The sequence below is a fragment of the Crocodylus porosus genome, unplaced genomic scaffold (genome assembly GCF_001723895.1).
Source record: "Crocodylus porosus isolate Cpor-Errol unplaced genomic scaffold, CroPor_comp1, whole genome shotgun sequence".
NCBI lineage: Eukaryota > Metazoa > Chordata > Crocodylia > Crocodylidae > Crocodylus > Crocodylus porosus.
Genome location: NW_017728886.1, coordinates 17,694,327 through 17,706,791, shown reverse-complemented (window position 1 = coordinate 17,706,791; position 12,465 = coordinate 17,694,327). Strand labels below are relative to the sequence as shown.

The 12,465-nt window shown below is 40.6% G+C and overlaps 1 protein-coding gene across 3 annotated transcripts in view; it reads right to left on the bottom strand.

The window, feature by feature from the left end:
• Positions 1 to 5,902, bottom strand: part of ZMYND11 (zinc finger MYND-type containing 11) — a 109,864-nt gene extending 103,962 nt beyond the window's left edge. For all 3 annotated transcript variants that reach the window (XM_019530682.1, XM_019530687.1, XM_019530697.1), the window contains exons 1-2: positions 5,772 to 5,902; positions 2,337 to 2,477 (exon numbers count right to left, since the gene is read on the bottom strand). In XM_019530682.1, coding sequence (XP_019386227.1) covers positions 2,337 to 2,452 — 116 coding nt within the window. In that variant the 5' untranslated portion in view covers positions 2,453 to 2,477; positions 5,772 to 5,902. The remainder of the gene's footprint in view (positions 1 to 2,336; positions 2,478 to 5,771) is intronic.
• Positions 5,903 to 12,465: the final 6,563 nt, after the last annotated feature.

The following is a 12,465-nucleotide window of genomic DNA, read 5'->3' as shown; positions in this document are numbered from 1 at the left end:
CATACCCCCTCACAATCTCCCCCCATACACATTACACACAAATATACTAAAGTATACTTATATACAATATACAAAAGTAAGACTTCATTTTTTTGGTTATGCAAACCTCTCCATACAAACTATGCAAATATAAATCATGACAAATATTTTTTATAATAAAATTAAAATATGTTATAGTAGGTATTTTGACTTTTAATGTATGATTTGCTTTTTTTCTGGTTTCATGATGGCAACCTTCCCCTCCCAAAAGGAGTATTTCTAGGGGGCAAGGGGAGGTATTTCTGGTGGCAAAGGTCAGGGATTAGGGGGGGTGGATTTCCAGTCCCAATAGGGGGCAGGGCAAATATCAAGGGGCAGGCTACCCATGCGGCCCTCTACAACTCCTGGGGAAGCTTTTTGAGAGAATTATCATAGCGCATGACCATGAGGGGCCAGCAGGGAAGATTATGCTTAGGGGCAGCATAATGAACAAGGGTTCATTAGAGGCAGGTCCTGTCAGACCAACCTGGTGGCCTTCTACAACCAGGTCACCAAATCCTTAGATGCAGAGGTATCAGTGGACAGAGTCTTTCTGGACTTTAGGAAGGCCTTCGACACTGTCTCTCACCCCGTTCTCATTAAAAAACTAGGGGACTGTGGCGTCAAATGGATCACTAACTGGCTGAACATGGGCCGGCAGTGTGGGGATGCAGTCAGGAAGGCCAACTGCACCTTGTCACGCATCCACAGATGCATGTCGAGCAGGTCCGAGGAGGTGATCCTCCCCCTCTATGCGACACTGGTCAGTCCGCAGCTGGAGTACTGCGTCCAGTTCTGGGCGCCATGCTTCGGGATGGATGTGGACAACATGGAGAGGGTCCAGAGAAGGCCACTCGCATGATCAGGGGGCAGCAGGGCAGGCCCTATGAGGAGAGGCTACGGGAACCTGAACCTGTTCAGCCTCTGCAAGAGAAGGCTGAGGGGGGATCTTGTGGCCTGTTACAAACTAGTCAGAGGGGACCACCAGGCATTGGGATAGTCCCTGTTCCCCCGAGCACTACCAGGACTGACTAGAAATAATGATTACAAGCTGGCAGAGGGTAGATTTAGGCTAAATATCAGGAGGCGCTACTTCACTGTCAAGGCGGCTAGGATCTGGAACCAACTTCCAAGCGAAGTGGTGCTGGCTCCTAACCTGGGGGTCTTTAAGAGGAGGCTGGATGAACACCTTGCTGGGGTCGTTTGACCCCAGTACTCTTTCCTGCCATGGCAGGGGGTCGGACTTGATGATCTGTTCAGGTCTCTTCCAACCCTACCAACTATGAAACTCACCAAAACTTGTTAAGCAGCCCTTCAGCCAAAATAATTGCCTGCCCCTGGTCTAGCCACTCTCCACCTTCTCAAAAGTAGAATCTCTAACCATAATCAGTGGCTTCCTCCCTTCAGGCCCACTCTTTCCTTGTTCTTCCTCTATCTCCATAGCTTGGAATACTTTGGACTTCTGGTGCCGAGTGTGTGCTTCATACAGATACACAGTACTTGACAATATTCTTAGTTTTGCCACTGACATGCCACAATATCATCTGTTGCAAGTCACTTGACATCTTTTTAGTATGTGCACAGTAATAACTGCCTACCTGCTTGGGATTTAGGGCAACTTAAGTAATGCTTATGTAGGACTTTGAGACTCCCACACTGAAATATGCTATAGATGTGGATTTCCCACTTATAACATCTTAACCCAGACCAATAATGAAGGGAAAGTAGATACAAAACAACAGCTACAATAGCCCCTTATTCACAAGACCTATTTTATTGCTTTGGATTAAAAAAAACAAAAACAAAAACGCTCTACCAGGCTCAGAACGCATCTTCCTCTTTAGGTGCAGCTCCTAATATATTTTGGACATTACGACAATACAAACACTAGTATTGTGATAGCACTAGTGTTAGCATCAAACAAAAGAACAACATCTGTTTTGGCTTTTTTTTATGTTTTTCTGAAGTAAAACTCAACAACTGTATTTTTATTAATAAACAGGGCCATAAGCCAGTTTATTTTTTTAAAAAGAAAGTACATTGCTACTACTATTTTCACATTTCTACATCAGTTTGTTTCCAGTCTTCCCCACTCTCAGGTGCTTTCTTAAAAAAAAAGAACAACAAATAATAAATTTTATCCTCTTGGTTCAAAAAGAACTTGAGTTGTATGGAGCTATTTACAAAGCCTAATATGTTTATCCTCATTCTTCTTACTCAGGCTAGGGAGTAACCAGAAGTCTTCTATTCTTTGTCTTTCAAGGCTCACATAGCAAATATTTTCATCATCATATTACTTAACATAAGGTACAACTTACTTTGTAATGCGGTCAATATTGGCAATTTGCTTCTGGTTCCGGATTATTTCAATAGCTGCCCAAAGATGCTGGATAGCTTTTGTATCCGCCTGTCGCCTTTTCGTTAAGCGTGCCATGACCCGTTTATTTGGTTACCTGCAGCTGATAAAAACAAACAAAACAAATTAATCATGAGTTATGAAATGGATTACATGATGATAATCTGGCAGCAAACAAGATTATGATGGAAATGTTGTTAACATACAGAAGTCTAATTTGTATATTGCAGTATGTCTTCTACTCTTTGAACAGCTCTTCTAGCCTGGTCAAGGTGCTGCTGGTGGGTTTAACATCAAACAATTGAGAAAAACGCAAAGAAATGCAGCAGTGATTCCAACGACCAAATCAAAAGGACAGCTGGAATTAGCAATCCCAAACTGGTCATGGAAAGTCATCTGGTTTGTAAGCAACCATTCTCCTCACTGCACAGGCTCCTGCCATTACTTTAAGCCTTTCATGTAGGCCTTAAGTAGTACTTGAGTAGAGCCCATTGTATTTTCACAAGCCCTCAGCACTAAGATGTATTACACCCAGAGTTAATGTAACAGCACAGCTCTCATTGTATTAACTGTTCATTTCCATCACTAATACAGATTTAAAAATAACCCTTCTATGTGTGTAAGCTAGAAGTATATTTTGAAGGAGGGCGAATAAAAGGAAAATTGGAACAATATCATTTTCACCACTCCCGAGAACCAACAGGACCAAAGCATTTATGATGCCATTTGCCTATCTAACCAACCCTGTGTGGGAACATAACGAGCAGCTGGCTTTGTTTACAAATTTTCCAAAAGCTGCAGGCAATAAGTACAGATAAGCTGTAAATCGCCTACAGCATCATTACGGCAAAGACTCCCCTTTTTGAAGAGCTTAATGATGCATTTTGATTGCTAAATAACTTTCTTCTAGTGCCACCAATTTCTGAAAAAAGAAATGATGGATTTATGGCTCTGCTACTACATACACAACTTAATTTGAGAGCTCTGCGTCCTAAAAACGAATTCACGTGGTATAAACTAAAATACGTATATCCAGCACGGAAGAGTATTAGCATCAAATGTACCAAAAGAATGGCTAAAATGAAAAACGATGACATCGGTGAAATGTGATTTCAAGCATAAGGTAAAAAAAAAAATCACAACAATGCAAAAATTAAAACAGACCTAATCATTCTGTCACTTGTGAATACGAAGCCTCTTTGCATTTATCTGACAAGAGAGTCAGTCAGACCCCGAGTTTCTGATACAAGGCTTACTGCAGACCTGACATGGAGGCATAACAATAAAATAAAGATATTAATTTTACGTAGTTTTTTCCCAAACAAATATTTATCTCAAAAAATTTATATTAACCCCACTTTTAAAAGAAAAAGTATTTATCAAGATGATACAGATGTGATTAACAGAAGAGTGATGCCATAACTGCATCATATTAATTTGGCCGCCTGCCATGCAAGAGGAGAAAAAGAAAGCAGCGGACTTATCCTACTGCTTTCCCATGTCCCCCTCCCCTCACTTGTTTCTTGCACTTCCATGTTCCTCTGAACTATTTATAGTAACAAAATGCACATTTGAACATCTTTAGTACTAGAAACAGAGTTGTAGTCTCAATTGTCTATGAGGACTATAACTATCAAAAAAGATGAGAACATCAGGGTTCTTGTTATACCTATTAGAAAAAGCTAAGGACGTTATACAGCCCTCTAGGAGTCAAGAGGGGAAGAAGAATGGCAAAGACACTGCAGGCTGAGCAAAGTCATTATAAGTAGGTGGGAATCGAGCATAACTAGATATTGAAGAGAAAGAAGAGTTGGGGAATTTTGAACTGCAGCATGGTACTAGAGCATTCTATACAATGACATAATGCTAAGTCATCTTATTTCTCCTTCTACCTTTATAATATAACCTTGCTTTAAAAAATACAAGGGAAATGGAAACATTTTAGAGGGTTTAAAAAAGATAAGGGGGAAACTTTTAAGGGCACAAAAAATCTGCTTAGACTGAATTCAATGTGTATTTATGAATATCACTCCCAGAAAGTTTAAAAGGAAGCCTGGTGGGGGCAAGCAGGGATTGCTCTCAGAAGGAAAACCAGAGAAAATTTATTTCATTTTGCAAGCAGAAGAGGAAATACGATAGAGGCGTATAATCTATGAATGGTGCAGAGGAGGTCCGCCAAGCCTTTTTTTTTAAATCTTATTTTACAATATAACAGAACATTCCAAATAAAAAGCAGCAAGTTTATCAAGCAAATGTAATATTAAACTGTGGAATTTAATGACAAGACATAATTATTAATGAAAACCAGTTCTGTAAAATACCAAAATGATTTGATTTGGACACTTGAGTGAGAATGACCTCTGCACCAATGCTCACTATGAAGGAATTGTAAGAACTAGGAATTGTCATGCTTCAGGGCATAAGCTGATTGCCAACTGGGGTCAGAAAAAAGATCCTCTACATGATGTAATTTTGACTAATGGCAAGGTGATTATCCCTTTATTTTATTTCGCTCCAAAGCAAATTTTAGATGCTATCAGAGATATATCAGAGTTAGTACACTTGACTGGTGATAAAAGTGGTCTGTCTATTTAGGTTTCAATGTAAAATTCAGGAAAGAAACTTTCCTCCATTCTGACCTTGAGAGTAGTATGTAGGAATGATTTCCACAGTTTACAGCGATGCTCTGACTGCTTTTTAATATTTTAAAAATAACTAAGAGAAGCATACTAGTTTTAGGTTATATACCCCCATATGCCAAGGTAGCACTAAGCACACCTGTGGAGAAGGGTGGTTTTTGCCACCCCCGTGTAATCCTGACCCTGGGGACTACCAGGGACCAAAGTGGCTTCAGTGCAAGTTGGAGCAACCTCAGGAGAATCCCCAGCTGCTGCCTCCAGGCAGCCTTAAATCGCTGTTGTGCAGCTGGAGCAGCACAAAGGATTCAGGGGGGACCAGTCTTTGGTCCTCTGGTGTAAATGAATACCCTCTTGTGTCTGGAGGGAAGGAAGAGACGCCTGTATCTGAGACAAAGAAAATGACAACTGTAATTACAGTTCCTCCTAGCCATGTGGTTGCACAGCTGCATCGCATGCTGCAGTCACTGTACGCAGCAAGATGCCTCGCCTTCTGAGCTGGCAACCAGAGGATGGATAGCGAAAGGCTGTACTCAATTCCCTCACTACTTCTGATAATGCCAGTACTGGTAATGGGGATAAGAAGCTTCACTTCCCTCCAGCCACCTCTTCCGCACTGGCTAGCAAGAAGTGCTCAGGCTTCCTCCTCCCCTGGCAGCCTCTGGTGCCACCAGTGGTAGAGACCAACTTTTTTCAGGCCAGAGGAGGTGGCAGACAGGATATTCCTTGGTACAGTTCTCTTTATCCCTTCCATTCCTCACCTCCTCTCCACCGGTCTCTTCCTCTGGCTTCCAATTTTCTCTCTTGAAGAATCTGTCTACATGGGTCCTTGGGCAGGATCACCGCTCTAGACTCCAAATTCCACAGGACAGGGGTGTCAGCTCTTATTTATCTAGGAAACATCACGCATGTCCAAATCAAACACAGTAACACAGAGTACATACCTATCACATACTCGCTAGGATTTTCGCTTCCAAATGAATGTAATAGTTCTGACTCTTTAAAACAGATTTTACAATTAGCAGCAAGTGATACACGTTCAGATGGTATACCTGATGCTTTTGGCGCGTTTTTCAGAGGATGCTTTTTAATGTTAAGAAGCAAACAGTCCACGTACCTATCACTTACTAAAAGAGGCAAAATAAATGCCAATTTAAGCATCATTTCATTTTTTAATTTTATAGCAGAGCAAGAGGCCTTTTGAACTACGGAACCAGGCTAATAAATTAAGGCATATTTCCACCTATTCATTATATTCAGATAATTTTCTCATTATAAAATTAACCAGAAGAATCCACTCCCTACATGGATATAAAATTCTAAAGAGCCTTGCATATTTTTGCAAAATCATTAAGAAGCTAGGATTACAGATCAGCATTCATAGCTTATAAAATATTTCATAATACTGTTTTCATGCACAGGAAGATCCTGGCTGCTGATAAAAAAAGCTCCAGGTTGGAGGGCATTCACATATAGAAAGTGTTCCTTTAAAATACTATTTTTCAAGAATGTGAAAAGCATGGAAAGCTTTGAGAGCTTTTAAACCTGAATTTAACAATTCATTTCTGTCTTTGTGTGTAAATCCAATTCAATCTACTTCTATTACCATCACGTGCAGAATATAATCAGTACTAGCCAATTCTATCCTGGGTTAGTTCCTTTAATTTCTTCAAGTTGTTAATCTATAAAGTTGTTGTTTCAGTTCATAATATGATGCAAAGGAATTCTGTAGATCAAACTCTCTTTCTTTTTGCTTTGGAGCTACCAAATTAAGGCCACATACAAGCACTACATTTCCACTGGGAGAATTGCTGTTCTCCCAGTAAAAACCACAGGTCTATAAGCATTCATGCTTTTTTTTCCAGACCAAAAATGACAGTTCTGGAAGAAAGATAACGCAACTCCAGCCACCTATAAGTGGCTCCCAAGAAAGTTTCTCCTAGGAGAACAAATGCTTTTATACTCCTAAGGCTTGCTTATTATTGAACAGTTCTCAAAACATGGATTGACGTTGGCCACCTCTCCTATACAATTTACAGAACTCTGTCTGCTCAAAGACCTCAACACTATTTCTTCAATCTGGCCACTTTCCTCTGAATGGTCACTGCAAGAACTGATACTGGATGCTGTTATATGGGCACATCCAGACGAGTGAGGCTGTGCAGCATGTGGCACTGCAAACACGTCTGCAGCGCCACATACCGTACAGTCAGGCGTTCTCAGCTCTGCAAGGACGTGCTGCCTGTGCGTGCATCGCTCCGGTTTCTCTCCAACTCATAGGTATCCTGAAAATCAGAGCTGGGCTGCCCGGAGCCACGCTGCAACTGCCAGCCAGGCTCTGCCTGGCAGGCTCACTGCTGCTGCAGCCCAGGAGGCCGCCAGGACGAAAGGTAAGGCTGCTGGGGCCCTCACAGTACAGGCCCCAGCCTCTCCCACCAACCCAGGGTAACTTGCTGTGCACCAAAGTGCGCGTGGCAATGGCTTTCCCCAGGGACAAGCAGCTGTGGCGCAAGGTGTGCCACAGCTACTTGCTCCCGGGGAACAAAACTTCGGCGCTCATCTGGACACAGCCTATGGGTTTGTCTCTTCCAGGACCATGTTGCTAGTTGCTATCACCACCTTGCAGCTCACTGCAGATACTGATAAGGACAGGCCTCCATATTTGGATCAGATTCAGTAAATCAGTGCTTGCATTACTCATTTAAGCCATTGTATTGTAGAGTTATGTAAAGTGCCTCCTAGTTAAGTCAACTCACCAATAGTATTCAAAGATATTCTCTATAGCATGATGGAAACATCCAGTGTTATCTAGATATTTTTGAATTTGTTCTTGATTCCTTGATTATAAGACAATTGTTTAGCGTCTTTTGATGCATTCTGTTTACCAATGCATTGAGGAGGCAGAAATTGTTAAAGTCCAAATTTCCAAGTGCTCCATCTACTCCGTTTCCATGACAGAGGTCTGTGACATAGTATAGTCAACACCACCACGCAAAAAAAGAGAAAGCAAATATTCTTGTACAATTCCAGTGGTATCATCAAAACAGCCATTAAATTCCTGGTTGAAAAATCACTGCCCATTTGGTGCCTTGATAGAGTGGAGATCTGAGAAATGTTTAGATTCCTGGTACTTGCTATGAATACATTCTGCTCAGACTGTCAGAAAATTCCTGGAAGCCAATGAAATTGAGGACAATGAAACTGAGGATATTTCTTGTTCAACAAGATTAGCATGAAGGTATGACTAATGGAGAAACAGGAGGGATGAAAAACAGTTTTTTCTTAAAATCTGCTGATGGTTAAGGATTCTGTTCACTCACTAACACACACACGCTTCATAAAGTCCTTGTTCGCTTTTAAACTTTAATAACTTAGGTTGTAGGTATGATAGAAACAATCTGTAAAAGGCATTTAAAAGCAAATTTATTAAAGTTTTAGAACAACTAGAGTATACAATGCTAGACTTCAACATAACCACCATCCATCATGATGCAGTGCTCAATCCCATCTTTCAACTCCTTGAAAACATTTTCCAGTTGCTCTTGAGTTACTGCACTAATTGCATGGGTGATCCTAGCCCTAAGTTCCACCAAAGAACGTGGTTTTGACAAGTAAACTACACTTTTAACATGTCCCCATAAAAAGAAGTCCAACGGCGACAGGTCAGGTGAATGAGGTGGCCAAGCAATTGGTCCACCTCTGCCTACCCACTTCTCTGGGAAAACGTTGTTTAGGAACTGTAATACATTTAGAGTGTAGTGGCAGAGGTCCATCTTATTTAAGAATAAATGTTATTACTTATGAAGTCTATCTAGCATTGTGTACTCTTATTGTCCTAAAACTTTAATAAATTTGCTTTTAAATGTCATTTACAGATATACCTACAACCTAAGTTATTAAAGTTTAAAAGTGCACAAGGACTTTACTTAAACTATATTCATATGGGTCTTCATACAGTGGAGGCCAGTTCACATCTGGGGTGTTTTCCCACTGAATATTAAGAAGTTAAATCTCCAGAGTCTTCTTAGAGCCACAATATTGTATTTACATGTTAGTATTTAGCTGTTTCATTACGGAGACAAAGGAAACATTCTGTGAACAAACTAAAAACCTAAAAATTTCACTTCCTAGGTGGGAAATGTTAGTAAGACTAATCAATAGCTTTTCAGGACTAGATTTAGGTGTCACACACTGTCAATGTGGATTTATCTATATCACTCTGTCTTTGCTACTTCAGGATAGTGAATTTAAGACAGGCTTTTCAAACCAAGAGTTGACAAACCAGAATTGGAAGAAACCAAAAGAAAAAAAAAATCAATGCCACTTTTTCTCCAGCTTTAGTCATTTTGGGGGACTTTGGGAATCTGAAACAGGCTCATCATGTATACTGAATGCCTGATGCACTGGCCCAAAGCTAAAAACTCTGAATCTTGATTGCTCCGCCCAGGTACCTAGCTTGCTTTAAACCCTGGGGCAAATCATTTAGCATCTCTTTCAGTATTTCCCTCTGTAAACAGATAATTAAAACTTACTTCCTTTCCTCACAGGGCTATTATGAGATTTAACTAAGTAACCTTCACACAGCAGTTGAAATCATACAAGAAACACAAGAGTTTAAAATGTTATCCCTGTTTTTCATACAGGAGCATGAGGGCTCAAAGACTCAATCTTCATTTTGTGTATTACCCATTTTACATTTAGAATGTATTTTATTTTAAAATGAATTTATTTTTTACATTTCTCAGGCTGACTTGATCAGAGAACAAAGATTGTAACTCTCTTCACAGTAGCACTTTGTGCTGAGATAACTATGCTTCAAATACAGTTGATAGTTATCCACCTGGCCTGGCTAACTCCAGTTGTGTTTACAATACAGTAGTACTGGGTTGGGGAGATCTACTCACAAACCAAGAAACATAATATGATTACAGAGACTAATTCTTACAGTACATTTTAAAAGTTCACATAAAACTGTATGTTTCCTAATCTGCAAGGCTCTTTTCTTGTATTCAATAAGAACTTAAGAGTCTCTAACTACAAAATGTGGAAGTTAAGTTTCTAGAGAATATTGCAGGTCTGAATTTGAACAACTCCTTAAAGAGCTATAAATATTCTGCAAGTTAGGTTATAGCTAGAGATGTGGTCTGAATTTCCTTTCATCACTAGTTAGATTGGGTGGTTAGATTCTGACAGTCTTCTCTAAGAGAAAAAGCAAAAGCAATAGTCGCTTTTTGCTGTGTGGGGCTTTCTTTAGTTTATTAAAAAAGAAAAAGAAAAAAGAAGCTTCTCTTTGATTTTATGAAAAGTGAAGCGCATTTATTAGAGGTTAAAACCACAGTATTTTCAATCTTTGAATATTCAGTCTTCATTTGATTCAAAGCCCATTGAAGTCACTGAGTGTCTTTCTATTGACTTCAGTGGACTTTGGAACACGGCCTGTTCCTAAACAGCCAGCAAGAGCTCTCCCAACCCCCTCAAACTGAAAATGTGTGAAGGTTTATAAGAACTGTGTTGCAGTAGAGTAGTTCAACAAAAGAACCTGTACATACAATAGGCAGAAAGTCTGTTTTAAAATATTAAACGCAAACAGCTTCAGGAATGTTTCAAATTTTAAAACGAAAAAACAAACCGAAATTCTAAAGCTACAAGTCCTATACTACGAGTGTTGCTTAGAGTAATGCACGCTAATGTAATATTTGTTATTACTAGTTAGTACTTTGAGATAGAATATGTGCAATATGTAATGTATTTTTCAGTATCCTTATTGCAGAGGCTGTATGCTGAAAGGACACACTTGTCAGCATGACGATACTACATTAAACTACATGGCCATGTCCAGAAGAGCATGGCCGTGTGGTATGTGGTGCTACAGATGCCACACACTGCACATTAATGCGTTTTCCCCACAGCTACCTTGCAGCGAGGGGTATTTTTTTGATCCTGGGATCAAAACAACCTGAAACGAAAAAAAGCAGGGTGGCACATATGGTGGTGGTGCACATGGCAGCAGTGCGTGCTGTCCAAAACCAGAGCCTGGATGGCCAGAGCATGCTCTGGCTGCCGGCCAGGCTCCCAGCTGCAGAACTGCCGCAGCAGTAGCTTTCCCAGCCCACGGAGCCCCAGGTAATGCTGCTGGGGTCAGCACATGTGCTGGCCCCAGCCTCCCCTACCCCACCTGGGCTAACCTGCTGTGTGCCAAAGGGCATTCCCCAGGGACAACTAGCAGCAGCAAAAAAGGTGCTGCTACCAGCTGTCCCCAGAGAACCAAACATCTGACTTAGTCTGGATGCAGTCCACGTATGCAATATGAGGAGTTTTATGTCATGATAACCTTAGTTTTTGTTTCCCAATTTTTCTCCAGATTTGACACCTTAAAGTTTTTCATGAGCTTTTGCGCAACTCAACGGAATGCAGTCTTTTGGTAAAAATCCCCAAACCATTACTGCAGACATACGGAATCATGCAGTTCTGCTTTTATGCAGTTGCACTTACTTTTAAACTCCAGGGTACAAGACGCATGAAAGACTTGGCTACTTCTTGACGGTGATCCAACTTGGCACTGATCCACCGTAGAATTCCAGAGTGCCAGAGGCAATGGTGTAATTAAACACTTCTGCAGTTTTTCACTGCACATGTATACAAGCAATTCTTTAACTGCATATATTGTTCTTTTCAAATATTCTTACTTCAGATTTACTAAGCAAATATCCTTCACTAAGATTTAAGCATATGGTGCTTGAGGTTTTCAAGTTCAGACATTTTAAATTACACAGTACAAAAGGTCTTCTGATTTTTTTAACCAGCCCTTTCTTGTTTACCTAACTGAAAAGATTTTGTTCCAACTGTACGCTGAGACCAGGCATCAAGGGCTTCATCCGAAATACAAAATTTTTTAGAAAGTGATGAGTAAGTGAAAACAAAGGGTTATACTGAAAGCTGAGATGCAGTATTAAAATAGCAACTGCCAAGAAAGCCAGCAGTATTAGATATGTAACCACAGCTACAAGCTCTTAAAAAAAAATCGTGCTTTAAAGAAACTTATAGCCATTACGTTTATTCAACAAGGCTTTAACAGTAATTTACAGCAGTGACACATTTTTGTATGATGTTCTGTGCCAAATACAAATATATAGCTATATACAAAATCTAACTATGGATTTTTTTCCTGGATTTGGAATTCCATTATCAATTAGGAAGCTGTGCTGCAACCGTTTAGTACCTTCACACAAAGTGAGAGAAACTATTTTTAGTTCCCAACTGGTAGAATGAATGAATTGGGTGACACCATGGGCGACTGGTACCACCAGTCCGGCCAACAGGTCCCCTGCAGGTGATCCTACGGTCAGGGGCATAGGGGGCTGCTCACTGCAGCAAGCGCCAACCACTACAGCTGCTCCCAGATGCAGCCACAGCCACTCTCGGAAGTGGCTGCAGCAATGGGCCGGCACTTGCCGG